General features: G+C 32.1%; 2 protein-coding genes across 2 annotated transcripts; one reads left to right on the plus strand and one right to left on the minus strand.

Moving 5' to 3' along the window:
* The first annotated feature begins 12,719 nt into the window (after positions 1-12,719).
* On the plus strand, positions 12,720-15,809 carry LOC111290905 (cytochrome P450 CYP72A219-like). Its single transcript, XM_022882423.2, has 4 exons — positions 12,720-13,137; positions 14,217-14,682; positions 14,813-15,194; positions 15,268-15,809. The coding sequence occupies exons 1-4, from the start codon at positions 12,876-12,878 to the stop codon at positions 15,694-15,696; spliced, it is 1,539 nt and encodes a 512-aa protein (XP_022738158.2). The 5' UTR covers positions 12,720-12,875; the 3' UTR covers positions 15,697-15,809.
* A 228-nt stretch (positions 15,810-16,037) lies between these two features.
* LOC111298475 (26S proteasome non-ATPase regulatory subunit 2 homolog A-like) lies at positions 16,038-23,054 on the minus strand. Its single transcript, XM_022893188.2, has 25 exons — positions 22,827-23,054; positions 22,643-22,743; positions 22,227-22,347; positions 21,770-21,829; positions 21,595-21,662; positions 21,246-21,288; positions 21,041-21,106; positions 20,889-20,927; positions 20,708-20,796; positions 20,329-20,443; positions 20,126-20,200; positions 19,677-19,835; positions 19,328-19,435; positions 19,147-19,251; positions 18,896-19,036; positions 18,706-18,810; positions 18,260-18,481; positions 17,968-18,081; positions 17,676-17,891; positions 17,320-17,379; positions 17,127-17,240; positions 16,956-17,041; positions 16,684-16,792; positions 16,401-16,579; positions 16,038-16,320 (listed from the first exon to the last, which is right to left on the minus strand). Exons 1-25 carry the CDS (start codon positions 22,908-22,910, stop codon positions 16,245-16,247), a joined length of 2,655 nt encoding a protein of 884 aa, XP_022748923.2. The 5' UTR covers positions 22,911-23,054; the 3' UTR covers positions 16,038-16,244.
* Positions 23,055-23,447: the final 393 nt, after the last annotated feature.

Consider the following 23,447-nt stretch of genomic DNA (forward strand, 5'->3'; position numbering starts at 1 on the left):
TGCCATATAAGCTTGATTTAGCCCCTTCAACAAGGTGTTGTGATATGGTTCTGAATTAAGTATCAATGATGATAAAGTGATTCTAGTCGGTATCTTATGCAACTGCTCCATCATAAAATATTCATTATGTTTCACCAACTTAAAAAACTGGCAAGCTTTTTTTTTTTTGGTACAGACTTTGGGATGTTTTTCTCGAGAATCAATTCTAGCTCAATTTGTTTTTCCATCACCTTCATCTTCTCTTTCTTCGCTTTCTCTAATGCCTCTAGAGTATAGCATCTTCCATTTCTTGTCATGCCATTTGTACCGATTATGTTGGCGGTCTCAAATTTAGGCATAATTTTTTCTTGCCTCTAGACTGTTACTTTGCAACCATACTTTTATGGTACAACTTTCTCATCTTTGCAGGGAATGGACTTAGGACTTTAAAGATCACTGGCTTGGGAATAAATTTGTCTCTGACTAATTTTAACTTTTCATCATAAAGATAGTGATCAATTTTGGCACCCATTTGTCTTTCATGGCTACTTTGATTTTTTTTAGGCTTATGTCTCTTCTTACAACTCTATCTAATATGAATCTATTAACTTTTGTACCTCATCATGAAACTATTTGCATGCTTTAATAGAGTGCCCTAGAGCCTTACTGTGATACCTGCATATTTGATTTGGGACACATCTCCTACGATAGGTGCATGAAGCCACTGGTTGTATCATCCCAACCTCATATAGAGCCTCATATAACTAATCGAATGACATTTTGATCTCTTTTACTCTTCTTTTCCTATGTTTTTTATCATCATTCAAGGCATTGACTACATGATTAAGTAGTGGGTTACCACTGACATTGGATGCTGTGTTTCCAATGGTATTAAAACTTATTAGTCCTTCTTTAATCAAACTTTGCACTTTATGTTTCAAAAAGGTGCAATCCTCATAAAATAGCCAACCATCCAATAATGATAGTTACAGTGGGTAGTGAAATCATACCATTTGGGATAGGGAGGTTCAAGTTATTTTGTAAGGATGAAAGCAATCAAGTGATTTTTGTAAAGTACTTAGTATAGTTTTATGTAGCTTATGAGGATAGAGTCATATGTAGGTTTTTCTCGATTGTTTTATGGTTCTCGCGTACTACTTGTTGGATTGGTTGGACAAACAAAGAGCTTTGTTATAGTTGAGTAAAAAGGTCATGTAGTTGATTGATAAGGGGAAATAAAAGCATGATTTATGGTAGGTAATAGATCGAGTGAGGATGGTTTTAAATTATTGCCCTTCGAAACTCATAGCTTGAGTCTCACTTTTTTTTTCTTAGGCATCTTTTTAGTAGTAGAGGGCTCTCCCTCTTTAAGTTTGTCATTTTTAATAGCATTTTTGATGATCTCTCCCAAAATCACCATATTAGCAAAATTTTTAGTTGCGTTCCCTATCATCTTCCTATAGTATGGTGACTTTATAGTACTTACAAATAGCACTATTGTTTTTTTTTTATTAATGGCAGTTACACTTGAGTGGTGACATCCCACCATTTTTAGGCATATTCTTTGAAGGATTTAGTTGCTTTTTTTTTCATAACTTGCAATGAAAGGCGATTAAAAGCCATATCTATAATATGACAGTATTAGTTGATGAAAGATTAAGTCAGATCCTTTCAAAATCTTATGTGAGCCCTATCAACTAAATGTACCATATTGCAACAAACCCGGTTAAACTATCTTAAAACAAATGCATGAGTAATTTCTCATTACTAGCGTGTGCTACCATCTTATGATAATACATAATGACATATGTAATAAGACACTTAGTACAGTTGTACTTTTTAAACTCTAGCATTTTAAACTTTGAAGGTATCATCACTTCTAGCACTAGACAAAGCCCCACAACATCCATGGATCTATAGAAATCAATGTTTTCTACAACCCAAAATCTCTCCTTAATCATGTTCATTATGTGATCAACCTTAGGGTACTCTAAGGATGCAGCTGTCTGTAACTTCAATTTTCTGGATTGAGGATCTAGATTGGCTTGACCACTTTTTCAACAAAGATAAGATTAGTGAAACTCTGAACATTTCTTTGAATAGGTGCATAAGGCATTCTCGAGTAGCTGTAACTTGGAAATGTGGTTCATTGTGGTTGAAAGCTTTAAGTGGCTTGAGTTTGATGTGGACCGTAACTTGGAAGATATAGTGACTTAGTGACTTCATGCGAGATATCATCCTCCACCTCTTTTCTTTTATTTATCTTATCCAAAGCTTTAAGGATCTTGTTTAATCTCCCATCGATTGCCTCCTAAGCCTTTTCCAACCTTTCAACACTCTCGTATTTTCTTGCTCTATCTTCTTAGCTTAAGCTCGAGAGTTGAAAGGATGTTAAGCTATTTTTGTACCTTAATACCACAATCGAAAATCAATGATCATGATATGATTTAACATGAATGAATGCAATGTAATGCAATGCATGAAAAAGAAAGAAAGAAGAAAAATATTTACCTTTTTAAAGATTTTAACAAAAGTGAACTTTGATTTATTCCACATAACTCTATTTTACATCAAGTTTGATATTCTCCCCTTGTAAAAGCATTTAATTTGCTTGTACTGATCTTTAGCTTTCTCAATAAAGTTCAGCAGTCACTGCCCATGCTCTCTTGTTAGTATGACTAAAGCTCTCAATGTCTCAACTTCTTTCACCATTTTTCCTACCTTAATTATTGTTTTGCCCATTTCAGTTGTAAGAGACACTATGTATTTTTGTCTTTCCAATCCTTCTCTTTTGTTGAACCATACCTAATAGGATAATTCCATGTGCCTTTTTGTGAGTACCATGGTATGATTTCCCTGGTTATTCAATTTCTGCTTCAGTCTCTGGATGTATTCTCTGAGCATTTTATTTTCATGCTAAGCTTCGACATAATCATCATTCATTTTTTAACAATCTCTTTTCAGTTTTTTATTCTCATAAGTCAAATTTATGTTGTTTATTTTTTTAGCCTACACCTATATGCACAACCTCTTATGTTCTCATTATAGCTTTATCAGTTCCTTAAGGGCATTATCCTATTCTCTGATAACCTTTTAAGTCTTGCTCATGTCACATTCATTAGAAATCTTATGGACTTGAACTTTTAACTTTTTAGCTTTGTCTTTTCATTGTCCCCCTTTATTTTTAAAGCCTTAGAATTTCTTGTTTTAGTTTCTCTTTCTCAACTTCATGTTTCTTCATTGTAAGTTCTAACTCTTAAGGCATGTTATCCAACTTTTGATTCATTGACTAGTAATGGTCTTTGAACATAAATGCAACCCTCTTACTTTTCTTGACTCTTCAAATCAAATATCTTTGAGTAACTTTATCAGTAAATAGTTAAGGCTCACCCTTCTGGGCTTCTTCCAGGCCTTGATTATGCCATCAATTTTTGAAATGTTTTAGGTTCTCCATATAAGCAATCAAATTGGTTGAGCTTGTGTGTCATTGGAATGAACTATTCAGTTTCATATTATCTTCTTACCATCAACGATGCATAATCTATTGATCCCCATAAGCCTATGAGTGGTCCCTCTATCTCATTTTTGCATTGATAAAGCATAGGTTCTCAGTTCATCCAAGAGGCTAACCATTTCACTTGACAAACTACAAGCTTCTATAGCAGACATTCCCATTCTTTTCGTGTCTTTGCTTTTGGCCATTAACTTTCAAAATTTTCCTTAACTGGATTTTGACTACCAAATAGAGTTTGGAGAAAGTACTTCTTGCATTCAAAATGACTCTGCATCCATAGATACAATAGTGGTATGCAGCCTAAAAAACATGCTTTACATTCTATCTACAAAAATTCATAAATCTGATAGTTTCTACCAATATCACCGGTGAAGGATTGCATCCTCTTTCAATTTGTTCAAATAAATCCACCACCTCTATCTTGATGTGGTCTAAGACCTCAGGGAAGATTATCATCCCTTATATTGCTAAAACAAACATATTCATTCCATGGTCATCATCAAGGTGTTTGACAATGAAATCTTAGATAAACTCACATAGAATACCCTTATGCTTTCCCTTTTCTTAGATATGTGAATCTATAAGCTCCTTTTCTATCCCTAAAATATGAGCCAGCTTTTTGTAATACCCCAATTTTGTTTCTTCATTTATATTTTGTCTAGATACTAAAGATGCATACCTACCAGATTCAAATAGTCCTCTATTGTTGGTACCAAATCAATTTCATTAAAGATGAAACAATGATAAGAAAGCTCTCAAAACTATATCATAGCTTTAATGAGTGGATTTTCAACCTTCACTGACAAGAGATGTGCAACATGCCCAAACTTCTAACAAAAAGCTTGCTACCTTGAAGGAACCATGCTATTCCATATATCTAATAGGCTTTTCAAATCATTCTATTTAAGAAGCAAACAAAATTCCTTTGGTAAAGTAAAGAAATAATCAGATAGTAAACAATCCATTTTTTCTTGTTGCCTTTTTTTTTACTCTATTTTCACATCCATAGGCAAATCACATTTGAATAATACAGACGAGGCGCAAACTTGACGTATTATGGGTTTCATGAAAACTTTTGTTGAAAATACCTTTAGGGCAAGAATAATAAACAATCTACAATGTATGTTTATGAACATGCACAAAAAGAAAATAAAAAGAAAAGACAAGAAAATTGATTAGTCACCTTAATGTAAAATAAAGAATAAACACTATAAAGCAAGTAAAATAATAGCATGACTCTAGATTTTGGATTAACTACAAAAGGTGGAAGGATATGGCTCTACCTATGGGTTAGGCTCTTAAAGTTAACTATGTGTGGATTGGATTATTTCTAAAAGGTTTCCAAATTATTCCTTACATCATTGTCTATCACAGACTAGTAAGGCACCCCAATCCTTGCCTATTATAAGCTACAAGCAGAAAGGGTTCAATTTGAATGAGAGTATTTTGCTAGTCCATGTAGAGACATAAAATCTTACGAAGGCGTAGGTACCTTACTTCCTCCTAAATGATAAAACTCGGGTGTAGAGCTCATGTTATGCATATGTAAGTAAATGATAGATATATGAAAACAAATAAATGAATAACTAAATAAAACATAAGCAAAGAAGAAGAAAAAAAGAAAAGAAAAAAAATCTCAAATTTATTAAGCTAGGCTTGGATAATGGAAATCAGTTACTGGCCTGACTCTCGATATCCTCATTGGAGTCACCAAACTATTATAACATATAAAACCGTGGACCTACCACTAGATATGAATTAAATGAGTCACTACTATTCTTTTTTGTTTAGGTGTAATTGGCCACCTGATCAAATCTGTCTTATTTAAAGAGGAGTCCCAATATTGACTTCCATATCTTTAAATAGTAAATTTTAGTTAACATAATCAGATTTCAAATTTGGGAGTACGGTTACTTGTAAAGAAGGTTATAGCACCTTCACAGCACACATCCAAAGAATAGTTTCAATTTGATTTCAAATTATCCAAGCCTTAAACATGTTTATAATTTACCAAAATATTTACTATCAAAAATTGATCTTAAAATTACTCTAATAGTTTGGTAGTAATTTAAGATAATTTTTTCACCTTAAGAGTATCCATAGAAACTAATGTCTCACCCTAAAGAGACTCCGTTATCGGATTTATTAATGTGTTTTATTCACGAAAATAAATAGTAAAGTCTTCCAATAGTTTGATAAGATTTACTTTGATGCAAATCTCCCAATAGCTTGGTGAGATTTTATTGTAAAATATTTATGAAATTTTATTTTTAAAAAAAATTCATTAAATCTTCCAATAGTTTGATAAGATTTAACTTAAGATGCAATCATCCAATAGTTTGGTAGGATAAAATAAAAAATACTTTATTAACAATTTTTTTTTGGTGAAATTGATTTATGAAATTCTCTAATAGGTTGGTAAAATCCATAAAATTTAAATTCATGAAAAATTCTCTAATAGTTTGGTAGGATTCATGAATTTATTTGAAAAGAGAAAAAAAAATTTTAAATTGTTTTCCAAAACAATAAAAAGGAATTTTGCAAAAATATTTTTTAAAAAAAAATTGTTCAATTTAAAATTAGTAAAATAATAAAAATAAATAAAATCAAATCAAAAAATAAAAAAAAAAAAGAAAAAAAAACCTATGATCGGGTTGGGTCGATCCACAAGTGGCATGCAGATCTTAAATAGGATCACGGGGATCCTAAACTAGCAGAAATGGCATTGTTTGATGTAGGTATTAAAGCCAAAACACTCAGCCTTTCTTCAGAAGCCTTCGGTCCTCTCTCTATAGCCAAAATTTTCTTTGACTTCTCTCTAGAAAACCCCAGAGCAATCTACTAAAAACTGGGTAACTCATTGATTTCTAAAAAATGTCATTGGAATCCAGCCAAAAAATTCAAATTCTGTCAAAAAATTCAAACCTTCAAACCTAGTTTTTCTAGATTTTCTCAGAGTTTTTCATAAATTTAACCTAAACCCAAAAATTCAAACTTAAAACCCAAAAACTTCAAACTTAAACCTAGAAGTTTAAATTCTCAATCCCAAAACTTCAAACCCTAGAAATTTCAAACCCAAAATTCTTAAAACCAAAAATTCAAAACCCAAAATTTTTTTCAAAAATCCATCGTATCTTTCTCTGTGACCCTGTGTCCAATTTATGGCCTACCTTAGTAGAGATTTTAAGGCCTAAACATAACCAATCTAGGCTTGAATCTTGGGATTAGATTTTATCCAATGCAATTTAGGCTTAGGTTTGGCAAGTCTAATTTATTCGGTTCTGAATTTAAAATCCTTTGATTATGCAAATTAATTGCTTGATTCTAGGGAATTGACATGATTTCCTCTCTTTACTTTCCTTGTTAAACACAAATGTAAGAAGAAAGGGAAAGAAAATAAAAATAAAATAAAAACAGGATAATAATAAAAAATGATAAATAAAATAAAATAAAAATTTGATTACAAAAATAAAATAAAAGTCTGATTGCACATGAACATAGATGGGTGTTTACAAATATTAAGAAGTTAAAAAAGATCCTTTAGAAGTGGAAAGCAAGAGAGGTAAATGAAATTTAAAAGGATGTTTTATGTAGTCCAAAGTGAGTTAAGTTTTAACGGTATTTCTAAAGGGTATATAATTTCCTATGTGTGTTAAAGATTAAGGACTCGACCATAGGTAAGTGTTTAGGTATAAAACAACCTTATAGGTTTACAAATATTTGGTTTTAAATTATTTATGAAAATACTGAGAGCATAATCATTAGGCAATTATAACAAGCTCTTAAATTCCTTATAATAATCCTCATCGATATTTTTGTGTTTTATGCCAAAAATCTCAAACACAAGGTTAATAAATTCATTTTCACTAACTATGGTATGCATTTCAACAATATAATGATTTTAGCTTACCTCAGCAAGGTTTCTTTAGTTTTTCATGAATTGTTGGTGCCATTGACAAACTTTGCTATCTAAATGCATCATCATCGTTTGAACCTTGTCTTACTCTATTTCTAACTTACTTCAATGAACTACTTAATCTTCAAGAACTAGACACTGAAGTCATTTCCATCAAAATGAAGATTATTAGTAAGATCAATATGACCTGTAATCACCTAGCTACTATTCTATTTTCTTAATCGAAAACTGAAAATGTCTTTTTTCTTGGCATTTGATAATCTATTACTTCTACAATCCTCCACCTTTCTCTTTTGAAGGGAGAGTCGAACCTGAACATCATTTGCTCAAACATTTTCTTTGTCTTGATTTCTAAGCTTTCCAATCCAATTCATATCTTTGCTCTAAACTCATTTAAGTGATATTGCCCAGTTTTGCTTACATCTTCTTAAAATCTTTTTGCAACTACCTAAATGCTTTATGATCATCAGCAGTAACTCATTTTGCCAAGGCTAGAATTACAAGTTTAAATACCAATGATGCCTGTAACAATTTTACTTAAAAATAAGAACTAACTCAGTTAAAATATTGATAAAAACAACTATAATTAACTCTAAAAAGAAAAGAAAAGAATAGAAAAGAGAGAAGAAATGAGTGAATATAATAATTGAATTTTAAAAATTACAAAATCGATACAATATTTGTAGGATAGCATAAAATGCTAAAAGAAATGTTGAAATAAAAAATTAAATTAAATTAAATTAAAAACCATTCCAGCTATCATAACTATTTTTCAACAGACATCAAATTCTAGGATAAAAAATGGGTTTAAGTGTCTTCACATTTAAGATACTATAATTTAGGGGTATGTTGTTGAAATGCTTGTTTTTTAAGATTTATTTGTTGAAATTTTTGAGAAAATTAAGGGTATTATGTCTTTTATTTTGAAAACGTTATATTATTTAATTTAGTCATACTTGATGAACAAATATAAAATGCAGTAAAACTTAAACAGAGAAACCTAAATCCTCTAAGGATTAAACTAGTTGTAAAAATCAATTGAAAACATAGAAAAACAATCAAAGGTGTAAGACTCATATACCTCAGGACTAGGATTGTTAAAAATCCTTCAATTTAATTGTTGCAAACTAAAGTTGACCAAACATTCAACCTCCAAAGATAATCCATATAGAGAGTAATGGAAATGTTCAACAAGGTTGGGATTGTATTTAACCAAGAACTATGATAGTAGTTTAGGTTTTATTTAAAAAAAATCACCCTCACTAATATTTTCCTTTTAGGTTGAAACCTCATATACAAGAAAAACCTTTTTTTTCTTAAAGTGATAGGCAACCAAGTGAACAAAGAAAGGGAAGATATTTATAAATGAAAAGATTAAATAAGGTATTTATGTATAGGCAACCAAATGCATGATCACATAGAGGGCAGGGCTAAATAAGGTAATTATGTATAGGTTAAGTGCTGCACAACCTTTGTGTTATTTGCACTTTACATTTATCACTTAATTAAACTATTTAATTAACTATTTCTTGGAAATTCTTGATTCCTTAATTAAATATAAACCTCTAATCTCATTTTAAATCAATAATGTTACTTTATATTAGTGTCCCATTATATTCTAAACATATGGTCAATGATTATAAATTAATCTTACTAAGAATTCATTTATATTTATAGAATGGCATTTACTAATACATCATGACCACACAAATGTTAAAAAAGTCAACATGTTTTAACAAACCTTTCAATGTATACTATGTAGTGTAATTCTATCACTTTACCATATATCTTAGAAAGAGAGAGAGAGAAAGGTGCAATGTCTACTCTCGGCCTATCAATTCATGTTTACATGCCATGTAAAATACTCACAATTTGTTTATTTGTATCGTATTTTACACAAAAATTACATGTCATAATTTGTATTGACAAGAAAAATACGAAGTTTTTTCATTACGTTTTCGTATCATATCATCGTGTCATATTTTTAAATTGTCGAGTCTAGTCTACTCTCTAATCCTTACCTCATTAGTCCTAGAAACTTTTATATTAACTTTAAAATCAGCTTGACTAAGAACTTTCTTGAGTTAATATAAGTCAAGAACAAACAAAATATATCCTTTTATATCATCAAAGGAGATAAATCCTTTTTGGATCACTCATTCATTTTTATATGCTTCATCCACACCCAAAATCACCCTTTTTAGGTATCGCTTATTGGGATATATAAAAATGAAATCAGAGGATGTTAATCACACACAGGATGATTTGGCATCACAAGTCAAAAAATTAATTATTATACTACCAACACATAAGAGTTATTCCATAAGCACTTGAGTGATACAAAATGGAACTCTCACAACAAGTCATACTTAATAAACTTGTTCCTCTAACAAGCACTTGCATTTTATCTGAACTATCTTTATACTTCAACCTATGAGATCTGTTTGTTTACTTCACAAATAAAAAGACTTAACATGTACAAGTTTTTAAGCATTATCTATGCCTTGTCTCGAGAATACAATGATACAAAAATAATGTTACGAATATAGTTTTAATGCATAAGGCTTTCATAATTATAACCCTTTATAATTTCTTTTCAAAACCTTTTATGTTTCATTAACTTTATCTAAATAAGTTATTAATAATATATTATTAAGCTTATGGATAAAGAAATACTTCAATTATAATTAGGGTAAAATATATAAATAGTTACTCAATTTTATGGGTCTTTTTAAAATAGTTACTTAAATATTAATTTTTCAATTTAATCACTTAAGTTTAAGTGTTTTTGTCATTCAACTGTTAGTATCTAACAGCGTGCTAACATAGCATTGTCACGTTAATTGTTGGGCAACACATGACACTATCACATGATATGATAAGTCAAGTGGAATTGCTAATGTGACATTGTAAATTTTGACAAAAAAAAATTAATAAATTTCGGTCAATTAACTTTAAAAATTTTTTATTATGATCACTTAACTTTAAAAATTTACAATTTGGTCATTAACAAATAAGTCCTCAAAATTTTTTTTTAAAAAAAGGCATTTGATATTTTTATTACATGAAATTAAATTATAAATTTTTTATTTTATTGTAATTATGCTATTTAAATTTGAAAAATGAATGAATATATCCAATTGTCAAAATTACTAAAATAACATTACTTTAAATCTTTGTAATTCAATCCATCTAAATAAATTCAAGTATTTCATATTTCTTAATGTCAAGATTCTAATTATGCAATAAAGTTCAAAATTTTAATTTCATGCAATAAAATATTAAAAGAAATATAGTTGACATAAATCTATTGTAATTAAAATCTTGACAATATGAAATTTATTAATATTTTGGTCACTAAAGTTTGTGAAATTTATTAATTTTTTATTTCATTGTTAATGACTCATTGTCACTGCTAATTTATAATGAATTGATTACCAATGTTTATGGAATTTAATATAATAAATTATTTTATTATTTATTTTACATATTAAAATATATTGGGATATTACTGAAACAAGTCATTAAATTTTATAAAATAAAAAAGAAATAAATATTCAATATTTTTATTGCATAAAATTAAAATATGAACTTTTAATTTTATTATAATTATACCATTTAAATTTGAAAAATAGAAGAATATTAATGAATTCCAAAATTACTAAAGTATTATTACCTCAAATATTTGTCACTCAGTTAATCCAAATAAATTCAAGTCATTATTTTTAATTTTTACATTTTCATCACCAATGTTTGTGAAATTATCATTTAGTTCTATGCAATAAAAATATCAAATTCTAAATAATTAATAAAATATATAAACATTAAAATTGCAGGATTCAAAAATTTTGAAAAATTTTAATAATTTTTAAAAAGTTTTTACAATTTCTTTTTAAAAATTATTATGTTTTTTCAAAATTATCAATTTTTTTGTTTCGAAAATTTTAAAGTTTTTGTGAATTTTTTTTAATTTAAAGAAAAATTTATTTTTATTAAAGTTTTGATTTTTTATGAATTTAAGATTTTCTATTAAAATTTTGAGATTTTTAAAATTTCTAAGTTTTCATAATTTTAAAAACATTTAAAACATATTTCATTTTTTATAATTTTTAAAAATATTTCAAACTTTTTAAAAAAATTTTAGATTTTTTTTTGAATTTTTAAAAATATTTTAAAAATTTTCTTCTAGTATTAACAAGGTAATTGAAGATGCGGATAATTAGATTTTTTTTTTTATATACTTATCAACATCTTATTAGATATTTGTGTCAAGTTGATAAATTGATTTAATAGCGTTAATCTAAGATACCAAAATAAATGACGGAATGAAAATTGGAGTATCAAATTAAAAATTTTATTTTTTTAGATACCAAATTTATGAAAAAAAAAAAAATACAAGTGATATTTTTATATTTAACCTTTGGGAATATTTATGCCAACTAATGAATAATGTGGGGACCAGTTTTATTTCATACCATTGTTTTCAACTAAACTTGCCAGCTTATACGGATATATATAATCGATTATTTCATTACTATATTTGTTAAGTGTATTTGACATAATTTCTAGAAGATAACTTGTGTTTTTGACAAAATTTACAGATGAGTCGTCAACCAAGAATCATAATTTAACTACGCACCAAATTGTCTCCACCCAAATTTTCTTTGAAATCTAGAAGTGTGCCGTTGAATCCACGGGCCAAGGCAGGGAGTGAAACTTCAAAATGTGTAAAAATATTTAATTAAAATATGGTATATAGTATTAACTAGTTCTGTTATGAATACTCAAAAGCTTACGATAATAGTATTTTATTTTTTATATAAAAACAAAAACCATAATTTAAGAATTGAAAAAATAATTATAACCATTAGGATTCAAATTTCATATTTGTTGAATGTTATTTCTTAAAAAGTAACTTAATAATATCAATGAAAAATCCAAAATTTTTTTAGAAGTAGGTGATTATAATATATAAAATACATAATTATATTTTTACCAATACTATCAATATATGTAATTAAATAATTATTAAAAAAATAAAAATTTTGAAAATGTTTATAAGAAAATTTTGAGGGTGTAAAAGGAATGAACTTTTAAATTTTCTTATTTTTCAAATGTAGATGGACAAGCCACTAAAATAAATGCATCTGGATATGCATGATCCAACTTATTTAAATTCCAAGTTAGATATTTCATTTGTTTTACGTCAGATTTGGAAGTTTACTCCAATTTTTTAATCAATTGAATAAGACAAGTGAACTTCTTGTCCTTGTCAAATAGAAAATGATCAAACGTAGCTTTGACGTTTAGTGGGATACAATTCGTTTTGTTAGTACCCTTAACAGCTTCAATAAAAGCTATGGAGTTCACAGTTTAAATCCCCCATACAAATACTTCTCAGTTCCTTGCTACTTTTTCCCAAGTCCAAAAAAAAAAGGGGTAAAGACGAGTAACGTAGCAGTGATCATGGCAGTTTTGATTACAGTGCTCTCGGTTGTGACCATTGCCTGGGGTCTGCACTTGTTGTATGTGATATGGTGGAGACCAAAAATGATAGAGAAGCAGCTATGGAAACAGGGCATCCATGGATACCCGTACAAGTTGATTCATGGGAACACCAAGGAGATGATCAAGTTAGGTAAGGAAAAAGGAGCGGAACCTGTGGAAAAGCCGCACGACATCTTGCCTCGTGTCAATCCTTTGCTTCATGATCTCGCCACGACTTACCGTATGTTATACGACTTTTCCCTTGTTTAATGATTTCAATCAGTTTCAGTCTCGTTTTTTTTCCTTTTGTTTCCAACTTTTGCATTCCGGGGTCAGCCTTTTTAGTTGTCATACTTTGAAAAAAAAAATCGTATGGATCAATAGAAAGCAGCTGAGCCTAGAAAATTAGAATGGTTGTTTGACTTTGGAACATAGGCTGGGATTAATGTCCGTTGTCCAATCTAGAATTTCAAGCTAGTACGCATCAAATATATATATATATATATATGTATATAACTCTTGCGATATTCTGGAGAATGAAAGACGACGAAATAGAGAATATAGTAGAATGATATTCATATATTCTGGACTGATTCAGCATACAAACGAACTTTTCTTATACTACAAGTTCAATACATCACCCTGTTTGTCCCCTTAATTTTCCTTATAAATGATTTTTTTAAAAGCCACACAAAATAAAAAATCAAAAGCGGTTTTTTACTAAGGAGACCAGCCTAAAGATAAAAAAATTGATTATAAGTATTAAAATTTAAACTTCTAGACGTTATATTTTAAAATGATTATATGAATTAATCGAGACAAATTTTGAATTTTAATCAAAATCGTTTTTAGTTATATAGCGGAAATAGATTTTATTTTTTTAGTTTTAGTTTTAATTCATTATGTGATCTAGTGAAATGGACAAGACTCCTTTCTTACCCTGTTTCCGGTGTGATGTTTAGCCATCTATCAAACCATTTGTTCAGCATGCTTCAACAGAAAAAAGAGCATGTAGAGTTGATAACCAAAGACGGAAGTCTTCCCTGTACTTATGTGAACAAAACAATATGCTATTATCAAATTTAATGCCCGTCGACTACATTACCTGAATTCTTCATTTTATCTGCGTTGAACATCTCTTAAACACTTTAAATTCATAATGCTATGACATTTGTAGTCTTATAGATAAAGTGTTTATTGCTTAAACCATGATGAACCCGTGTCCTGGCTCCCTATCCGGAGTCCTTGTAGCATAAGTTGTCAATGGTCAAAAGATATGTAAACAGCAAGAAGCTCACTGAATATGTGAAAACCATGCAGAGAAATCGTTCGTTATTTGGTATGGAACAACTCCTTGTGTAGCAATCATGGAACCAAATTTAATAAAAGAGATTCTGAACAACAAATCTGGTGATTTCCCTAAGCCAGAAATAAATTCATTTACGGAGCTCTTCGTGACTGGCCTTGCAAGCTATAATGGAGATAAATGGACCAAACACAGGAAACTCGTTAATCCAGCCTTCCACATAGAGAAGTTGAAGGTAATCCTGCCTGCATTTGTGGTTTGTACCGAAGAATTGATTGGAAAGTGGAAAAAGCTTGTCAACTTCATGGGATCATGTGAAGTAGATATATCTGTCGAATTTCAAAACTTAACCGCGGATGTCATATCGAGAGCAGCTTTTGGCAGCAATTTTGAAGAAGGGAGGTTGATATTCCTTTTCCAAAAGGAACAAGGTCGGCTCTTTTTACAATCTCAGATGAGCATCAATTTCCCATTGCTAAGGTATATTTTACCTAATGGCATTTGGTCATGAATATAACCTTCTATTTCACTCGTTATCTGGACATTTACTTGGCAATTCAAGCTGTTTTTAAGACGCAATAACAAAACCCAAAAATTCCTTCTCAATCAGGTTTCTGCCAACCGAAGTAAACAAAAGAATGCAGCACATACACAGAGAAGTTGGATCCTTACTGACAGGTATAATTGAAAAAAGAGAGAAGGCTATAAGATCAGGAGATCACAAAGATGATTTATTGGGCTGGCTACTGAAGTCTAATCTCAATGAACAAAGAGAAAAGAAGAATTCCAATGCCGGGATGACCACAGAAGATGTGATCGAAGAGTGCAAGTTGTTTTACTTTGCTGGCCAGGAAACCACGGCCAATTTGTTGACATGGACCATGATTGTGTTGAGCATGCATACTGATTGGCAGGAGCGAGCCAGGGAAGAAGTATTGCAAGTTTTTGGGATGAATAATCCAACATATGATGACCTGAATCGCTTGAAGATAGTAAGTGCAGTTTGTGTTAGTTTTGTGGCTTCTCTAGTGCTGTTTGATTGAATATTGATTTTTCTTTTACAAGGTCAACATGATTCTGCTTGAAGTTTTGAGACTATATCCACCAACATCCCTGATTCGATGCACATACAAAGAGACCAAGCTGGGAAATTTGTGTCTTCCAGCAGGGGTGCAGCTGTTTATGCCATTGCACCTTGTCCATAGGGATGCAGAACAATGGGGAGAAGATGCAATGGAGTTCAAGCCAGAAAGATTTTCAGAAGGGATTTTCAAGGCAACCAAGGACAAAATATCGTACTTCCCTTTCGGCTGGGGGCCGAGAATGTGTGTTGGACAAAACTTTGCGATGCTTGAATCGAAATTGGCTATGGCGAGAATCTTGCAGAACTTCACATTTGAGCTATCGCCAAACTATATTCACGCACCATATGCAGCTGTAACACTTCAACCTCAATATGGTGCTCAAATAATCTTACATAAATTATGGGAATAAGAGGCACCAGCTGACAGCAACTTATTCTCTAATCTATCTTGTTTCGCATTGTGCTTGTACATCTAAAAACTGCAGTCTAATTTGAAAAAGCCTCAATCATTATTGCATTATTACATATAGTTTTACTCTTTCTTGCTACATCTTTGATCATAAAATTTTAATAACTGGGGTATGCCTAAAACAAAAACTACTTCATATTCCATTTTACACTTGACAAATAAAGGGATCATTACCAAAGATGAGTTGCAAGTCATTACAAATCATCACTTGTTCAACCCAAACAGAGTCACATAGATGTGGGAAAGGAAATTCATGGGCTTGAATTACCAAGGGGGTGAGAATGAAAGAACCAGTAAGAAAAAATTTTTTAATTTCCACTTTTACTTGCAATTCAAGTCATTTATGGACTAGTTCAACAATTATTATTGTTGAAAATAGCTTTTGTGTTCAAATGTAAACTTTATGATGAACAAAAAAAATGAGTTACAAAAATTAAAATTGACATTACAATCAACAGCCATGGAAGTAGCCTTCAAAATCGTACTTTTTTACCTATCCTCTCTGTAATCTGGATTTTCTATCAAAATAACATGGCCCTCTAGAATGGGCGACAGGGGAATATACCTATACAAATGGAATCGTTAGAGATAAGAATTCAGTTAAATGATATAACATTCAGACGACTCACTCAGAAGGCAACTTACTTTTCAGTAGCCAGTTCTGCTCTATCGCCAGCAGCAAGAAGAACTGGGGTAGAATGGGTTTGGAAGCCGGTGATGGTCTTTGGTCGACCAGCCTGACCAACAACATCAACAGCCTGGCCCACCCGAACTTGGACTGGCAGAGGTTTGAGGTTTTCATCAACAGTCATCAACATCCTTGGCTGCACAAGAAAACAATATTATAAGACGAGAAAAATTTCATTAACACACACACACACACACACACGCACAGAGAGGGAAGGTAAGTGGTATGACTGAAATCAACCTGCATTGCCAAAACGAGGAAGTAGAGAACATAATGGTATTTCCCTAGTAGTATAGCTTTCATATCAAGACATGCATGCAGCATTGTAACCAAACCAGCAAGTGCAGTCCTGGAGTAACAAAAGAAAGAATTTTTTATAAGGTGAACCGAAATGAAGCACCTGCTAGCAATTTACAGAAAGAAAGCCACTTCCCAAGTCAAAACTGAATATGTTGTTTTGTAAATTTTATTTTTTTATTTTAGTGCATGTTTATGTGAGAAGAGCCACTTACGTTGATAGCAAAAAGCGATCAGAATGATATGGATTAAGAGTCAACAGACCCTTCCCCAAATGTACTAAACCTTGAGCAATTCGCACCTGCACAAGCAAGCAAGCCTTACTTCTCTAACAAAGCACATGGTATCATGAAATAAACTATAAAGACAAGTACAAGAAAACATACACAGAATAGAAGGCTAGCATCTTTGTAGTAATAACTCGAAAGATTGCGAAGCATGCCAGCTATACGAGCATTATTGGTTCCAGCACCTATCAGACCCAAGGATATGACTGCAGCCTGTAGCGTCCACACAAAACTTAAAGTGCAAGCTAATGGAAAAACAAAAGCAATAAAGAAAAAACTTTAATCATCTTACCATTGCAACTTCTGAATCTGTATCATGGCTAAGCCTGCTTAAAGTGTCCATAACATTAACCTGTAGAATGTACGTGCAACCAATGAGATGGTGAGAAAGAGATACAAAAATTTGTCAAACTCTCTCCGCAGCTTTCTGAACTAATGGATCTGGACCTTAAATCTTTGGTTTAAGAGCAGGGTCACGCAAATTATAAAGAAACAAGTCAATTTTAGTTGTTCTCTGCTTCTCAGTTTGAATTCACTGTAGCTAATTTGCTACGATGAAAAACTGGTGCCTTTAAATCATCAACCTAAAAGTTCCCTTGAAAATGGCCAAACTAGGTTGTTCAGCTACATGTAATGAGATTAATTTACCTTTGGGTTTGATATACAAAGAAGGCCAAGGGCCAAAGGAACTGCCCTTCGGATATTCTGCTCACCATACTGCAAAAGATGCTCTAGTGATCGAATTGACATCTCAAGACCCAATTCTTCAGCCATTGCTACCATGGCAATTCCAAGCACAGCTGGTCCCTGGTGGCTTTCACCCTTTTCAAGATGCTGAGCACAATGACCGAGAAGATTTTGGACCTGCAATATAAAAAAGTTTAGCCAACATGCACACTAATTTGAATTTGAACAGCATTTTAATGGACTAAGAGATCACCTTTAGAACATTCCCAGTTCCAGCATAAGCACAAGAAAGCAATGTCATATCACAATATTTTCTAATTTTTTCATTAAACGTTTTTGAGACCTCTGCAGTGGCCTCCACACTTTCCTGTTAAAGTAAAAGTGTATGTAAAATAAGTCAGCATTAAATGTTTCAAAATGGCATGTGGCAGACTCTACTTTTTCTCAAACTGAAAACTAAAACCTATGGAAGCTAGGACCAAACGAACATGTATTTCACCTAAGAGAAACAAATATATGCCAGTAGCCCAAAACTAGTTATTTACCTGCTTCCCAAGATATAAAAGACCAAGACCAAGAGGAAGAAGCCGAGTGAGGGGCTCCCCCAATTCTGACTCACTTCGGTACTTTACAGCAAATATAATAGCCTGTGCAACCTCCTCATTGCAGGAACCCACATATATCAAACCCAATGAAATTGCAGTAAATGATATCACATCAAGGGGGGTTCTTGCATTGTTAAGTAAGGGAGTCAAGCTGCTACAAATCTGTCAATAACATTTGTAAGCCTTCATTAGAACAAAATATGACCATCCACAATTTCTGCCAGATTCCAAAAGAACCCAACAAATTTGTTAGATATTTAAATGACCAAAAGATTAATTGCATCCAATAAAAAAGTAAAAGAGGTAACCTGCATTTGTCACTAAGGACATAATGCCAATGCCACAACCTACAAGGTTAATTGAGAGAGAGAGAGAGAGATGTATACCTGCTCATTTTGAGCACCTGCATATGCAATTCCTAAACCCATAATTGCGGCAATTTGGATTGACGAATCTTCATTACCTATGTATTCACTCAGAAGCGCCAGTGCCTGGGAAAAGAAAATAAGACAGACATATGGCAAACATTATACCATGTGCACAAACCAAAAGATGGTGAGGAGAAAAGAAACTCACAGGATCACAATGATTCTTAACACCACAGTTGACAATCCCAACTCCTAATAATGCTCCAGCAATCACATGTTTATCGTTGCTATGCAGATACTTGTCAATCTGAGCAAGCCCAGAGTCAACATCCCACAATAGAATCATTCCCTGTTATGAAGAAAGTGAATCTTATATTAAACTAGATTCCTAACAGGAAATTGAGTAACCAATGTAAGCACACCCTTATTGAAGCAATATTTATAATAGGGTCAACATACCAGACTTGCTGCAGCACTGGTCTTCCCATGTTCTTTGTTTTTGAAAAGCCAATTTCCAGGTGAAGCACCACTTGAAGAGTCTGATGGGGTCGTCATTAACTTATCCTGCAAGGGGAAAACATTAATTGATATTAAAAACTACAATCTCATCCTCTCATTATTTTAAGTTTGCAACCTGTACCTGGCCAAAGCCTGCATTAACAAATGCATTGACAAATGTAGCGGCTAAGTTCTGTCTAGCTGAATCAACACTTGCACCAGCACTAGCACGGCCATCAAGCAAGTAAGCCTAACAAAATCCAAGCATGTAAGTACTCAGTTTCATGAAGCAAATTATCCAACAAGGGCAATGTCAATAAGGTGCTCAGTATAATAACTGACCATGCATGTAAGCACTTCACACCCTATTCGAAAACAGAAAAATAGAACAAAGGAAATGGGGGGGGGGGGGTACCGGCCACCCCACTATTGATAAGGCATTTGGTCTTATCTACTGCATCAAAATGTTTAGCAAGTATTTAAGTCCAAACCTTATAGATATCTTCTGGAGATTTCGGCTCCATAACCTCAATATCACGAGCAAGGATGAGATAACTTTCACTTAATTTAATATTGTTGATGATATCCTGTAAAACCTCTCTGTCATCATCCTCTGCAGCCATCTCATCGTCAAGCTCAAAAGTAATCCCCTGCAAAATAATAAATAAATAACTAAACAAACACATAAATACATAAACAACAAATAAAGTACATAATGTCCCGCACATCAAACACATGCACATTCAAACTCATGCATACATACAGACTAACAAGTTCAGAGAAATTTAAAGCCATCAATACCCAATTTTGATCACGAGAAGATGAAAAGTCAATCATCCATAACTAGAAGAAAATATAAACGAAATAATGTACTCGGTAACAAATAGTTAGAAATGCTTTCCAGCACAACAAATCAAGCCAAAGCAAACATAGTACTTACATGTCGAGCAAGAATATAGCAAAATTGCTTCTTCCTCAGCAGATTATCACAAGACGTAAACACCTGACTCACATACTGCGAAAGCACATTATAAATAGTTAGGAATAACAAATCCACAAATCAATTTCATACTGACATCCAAAAAGGAGTTTCTAAACAATGCCGCAAGGCATGAAAGGATAGGAACATAATAGAAAACAAACCTGCATGTTGTCAAGGAAAAGTGCAATCTGAAGTGCATTTGCAAATTCCGCAAACTTAAGATATAATGTGTATGCAATATCCAAAGCTAACATGTCATCTGGTCCAGGAAGGTATCTGCAAAATATTGCAGTATGAAATGTCAACACAGGGAGAACAGGAGAGAGCAACATCATTAGTCGTGGAGAACAATTCAACCAAGATCTAGTTGAAAATTCTAGTTCAGCATTTAAGATTTAATAAATTTCACATATGATTGATTGGAGAATACTCAATCAGAATTCATCAAAGAATACATACATCAGGAGAACAAATAAAAACACAGTCTGTACATTGCCTGTGATAAACAAGTTGTTCAGAAGCTTTTACTTTTCCTGTTACCTAGCAGCACTGGTGAGGTATAGACAAGTTCTCTTGAAATTTGTATTATCAACGTCCTGAACTAATAGCTCAAGATCATCAAGCTGCAGCTGGGGGTAAATCATATGTTTCAAGATCAATTAAAAGAGAAGGGAACTCAAATAAGAAACCAGAAGAAAGAAAAAAAAATGTTGTGTGGTACCTCCATCAAGAGATCAACAGCTTCAGGTTCAGCATTGTGCTGCATAGAAAGTACAAAGTATTAGAAACAGGAAAACGAGGAAAATTCAGAAAATAATTTGTCTTCTGCAATAAATCAATTTCCTGGTACATATGACAAGGAGAGAGCTATGCCTTCATGTGAAAAGAAACAATTTGTTGCACAAGCTCCGTTAAATCTTCAGTTGGAGCCTCTTCACTCTGTATTGGTACCAAAGCAAATACCATTAAAATCCAGATTAATATCTCACCATTAAGGAAAACCCTATAGAGAGAAATTCTCTAAAGTGCATAACTCATAAAAACTATTATATTTCTAAAGATTCCTTAGGTTTCTAACCTGTTGCTTCATAAACTCTTCTGCAATTTCTCCTGCCAAGTTCCTGACAACAAATAAATAAACAAGTGAGAACAAAAAAAAAATTTCTGTTAGATTTCATCACCAACATGAAAAGATGATACATAGAAGGATAAAATTCACATTGGTAATCTTTCGGCAATGAATTTTAAGAAAAGCAAGCTGGAGCACCAATACAGCAGTGGAAACCAATATATCAAAAGTTAAAAGTTAAAGCATGATCATAATATAAAACCATACACAAGTTCGACCAGATATAAATCACAGTAATACAAAATTTCCAGGAAAAAAAAGAGTAAAACAGTATGTTATCAAGTCAGACAATGCTCACCTCACATACTCATGGCCCCACGAACCAATGTCGCCTTCAGAACCCAACAATCTGTACTTTAAACTCTCCTGTAGGATTGTCAAATAAAAAAATGATTGATTAACAAAATTAGAGCACAAAACATATGTAATTTCCCAAGTATAGTATTCCCAAAAATCAAAAACTGAAATGCTACCCGCTCGCCTTCTGCAGACATGGTCAGCGCCAAAACAGACAGGATATCAGCCAGGTATTTCTGCAAACAAGTGAAAGTAACTTAGTGATGCAGGACAAATGTAGAAAAAGGAAATAACTAGGAATGAAAAGACTTTAAGAAAATTGAAATTCTCGATTTTGAGAATATGGCTTCTTGCAACCTGAAAGCATATAGGCATTTATAGGCTACTTCCTAAACCTAGTTAAAAAAGAAACAAACCTACTAGAAACAAATAACCTAAAATTTTATGTAAATTATCATTTATCCAAAAACAGATTATAAACAACAATTCCGCCTATGAAAAATAAATTAAGAACAGAGTCCCTATATAAAATAAAGCCTCCACCTAGATCATCCCTCCCTGCATTGCTTAGCCCAAAAAGATTACCCTCATAAAAGATGTAATGGGAGATAATCAAAACAAAACAACTTATACCTTCAAATCTGATTCTGGCATTGTCTCGTAAAAGGCCTTTAGGGTTCCATAATGAGGGCCGAGAAACTTCAATGGCTTTGGAACAGAAGTCATGGAGCTTGTTGAGGTGCGGATTTCATGCCTACAAAGGATATAAAGTCAAACGGTAAAACAGTGATGCTTTATTCAGGCAATGCAACTAAACCCACCCATGGATGCTCCTACAAAAGGTAAAACCAACAAAAACACGGTTCTATCCCTCTGAAGTCGGCGGTATGAAAGGTTCTAAAAAAAAAAAAGAATCACGTTCAGTCGTAGTCATCCACTTCATAAAATGTTACTAAAACAATAAAATAAACACTCGTTCAAACTACAAATAAGCTTCTCTTCCTATATTTTTTACACAAATTCGCAAAAAAAAAAAAAAAAAAGATCACCTCACGCTTTCAAGAGCTACTTTCTGGAGTCCAGGATCAGGATCTTGAATTCTTTCTACATATAACTCCAACTGTTGTTTCAAAGCCAAATCCTCCTCCGACTAGGCATGTCAACAGAAAACAACCAAGCTAAGTATACAAGTCGATACAGTTAACTAAACTCAAATCCTGAACGGTGACTCACCAGATGCTCCTCATCTTTCTTCTCGGGCTTCTTGGCCGGAGCCTTCGTCTGGAAGGTTCTGGCGCCGCTTTTCGGATCCGACATCGCGATTAGAGCTCTCGGTTCTCAGGCTTTACTTGGGGACTTTCTTTGGGAGGGAGCTTTCAAGAACGAAAAGAAAAAGGAATGTCGTTATTTTACTTGTAAGTTGTAACTGAATTTCTCCCCAAGCAATCCAGCGTCTCTTTTTTAAACTAGCTCTCCTTTTTCCAAAACTGGCGCTGCTTGGAAGTTGGACCGGGACGAACCGGACTATTATATTTTAATGTGTTAATATGTAAAATGCCGTTTAAACTAAACAACTTATGTGAGTTTGATACTTAAATAAATAAAATTTTTAGTTTTATATTTTAACTTTCATTTGTGAAGAATTTTGGAACATTGTCAAACGTGATATAAATATTTAATAAATTATATCATGTGTTATAAATATTTATTTGTCATCAAATCATATATTGACACGTTAGTTAAATTTCTTTCTCTTTTTTCAATTTTAAATTACAAATATATTTTTAAAACATTTTTGAATTTTTATTTAAATGTTGAAAGGAAAAATAAATGATATATTGATTATTAGACATT

This window comes from Durio zibethinus, chromosome 16, assembly GCF_047325235.1.
Source record: "Durio zibethinus cultivar Kanyao isolate XHJ-2024 chromosome 16, ASM4732523v1, whole genome shotgun sequence".
Taxonomy (NCBI): Eukaryota; Viridiplantae; Streptophyta; class Magnoliopsida; order Malvales; family Malvaceae; genus Durio; species Durio zibethinus.

What these genes read in the sequence shown, in the direction of transcription:
- LOC111290905 (XM_022882423.2), top strand. Translation starts at nt 12,876, where the DNA reads ATGGCAGTTTTGATTACAGTGCTCTCGGTTGTGACCATTGCCTGGGGT. An exon ending in TGATCTCGCCACGACTTACC is followed by an intron (nt 13,138 to 14,216) that starts GTATGTTATACG and finishes AAAACCATGCAG; the next exon opens with AGAAATCGTTCGTTATTTGG. An exon ending in ATCAATTTCCCATTGCTAAG is followed by an intron (nt 14,683 to 14,812) that starts GTATATTTTACC and finishes CTTCTCAATCAG; the next exon opens with GTTTCTGCCAACCGAAGTAA.
- LOC111298475 (XM_022893188.2), bottom strand. Translation starts at nt 22,910, where the DNA reads ATGTCGGATCCGAAAAGCGGCGCCAGAACCTTCCAGACGAAGGCTCCG. An exon ending in GTAGCTCTTGAAAGCGTGAG is followed by an intron (nt 22,348 to 22,642) that starts GTGATCTTTTTT and finishes TATCCTTTGTAG; the next exon opens with GCATGAAATCCGCACCTCAA. An exon ending in CAGGTGCTCAAAATGAGCAG is followed by an intron (nt 18,482 to 18,705) that starts GTATACATCTCT and finishes TGTTATTGACAG; the next exon opens with ATTTGTAGCAGCTTGACTCC.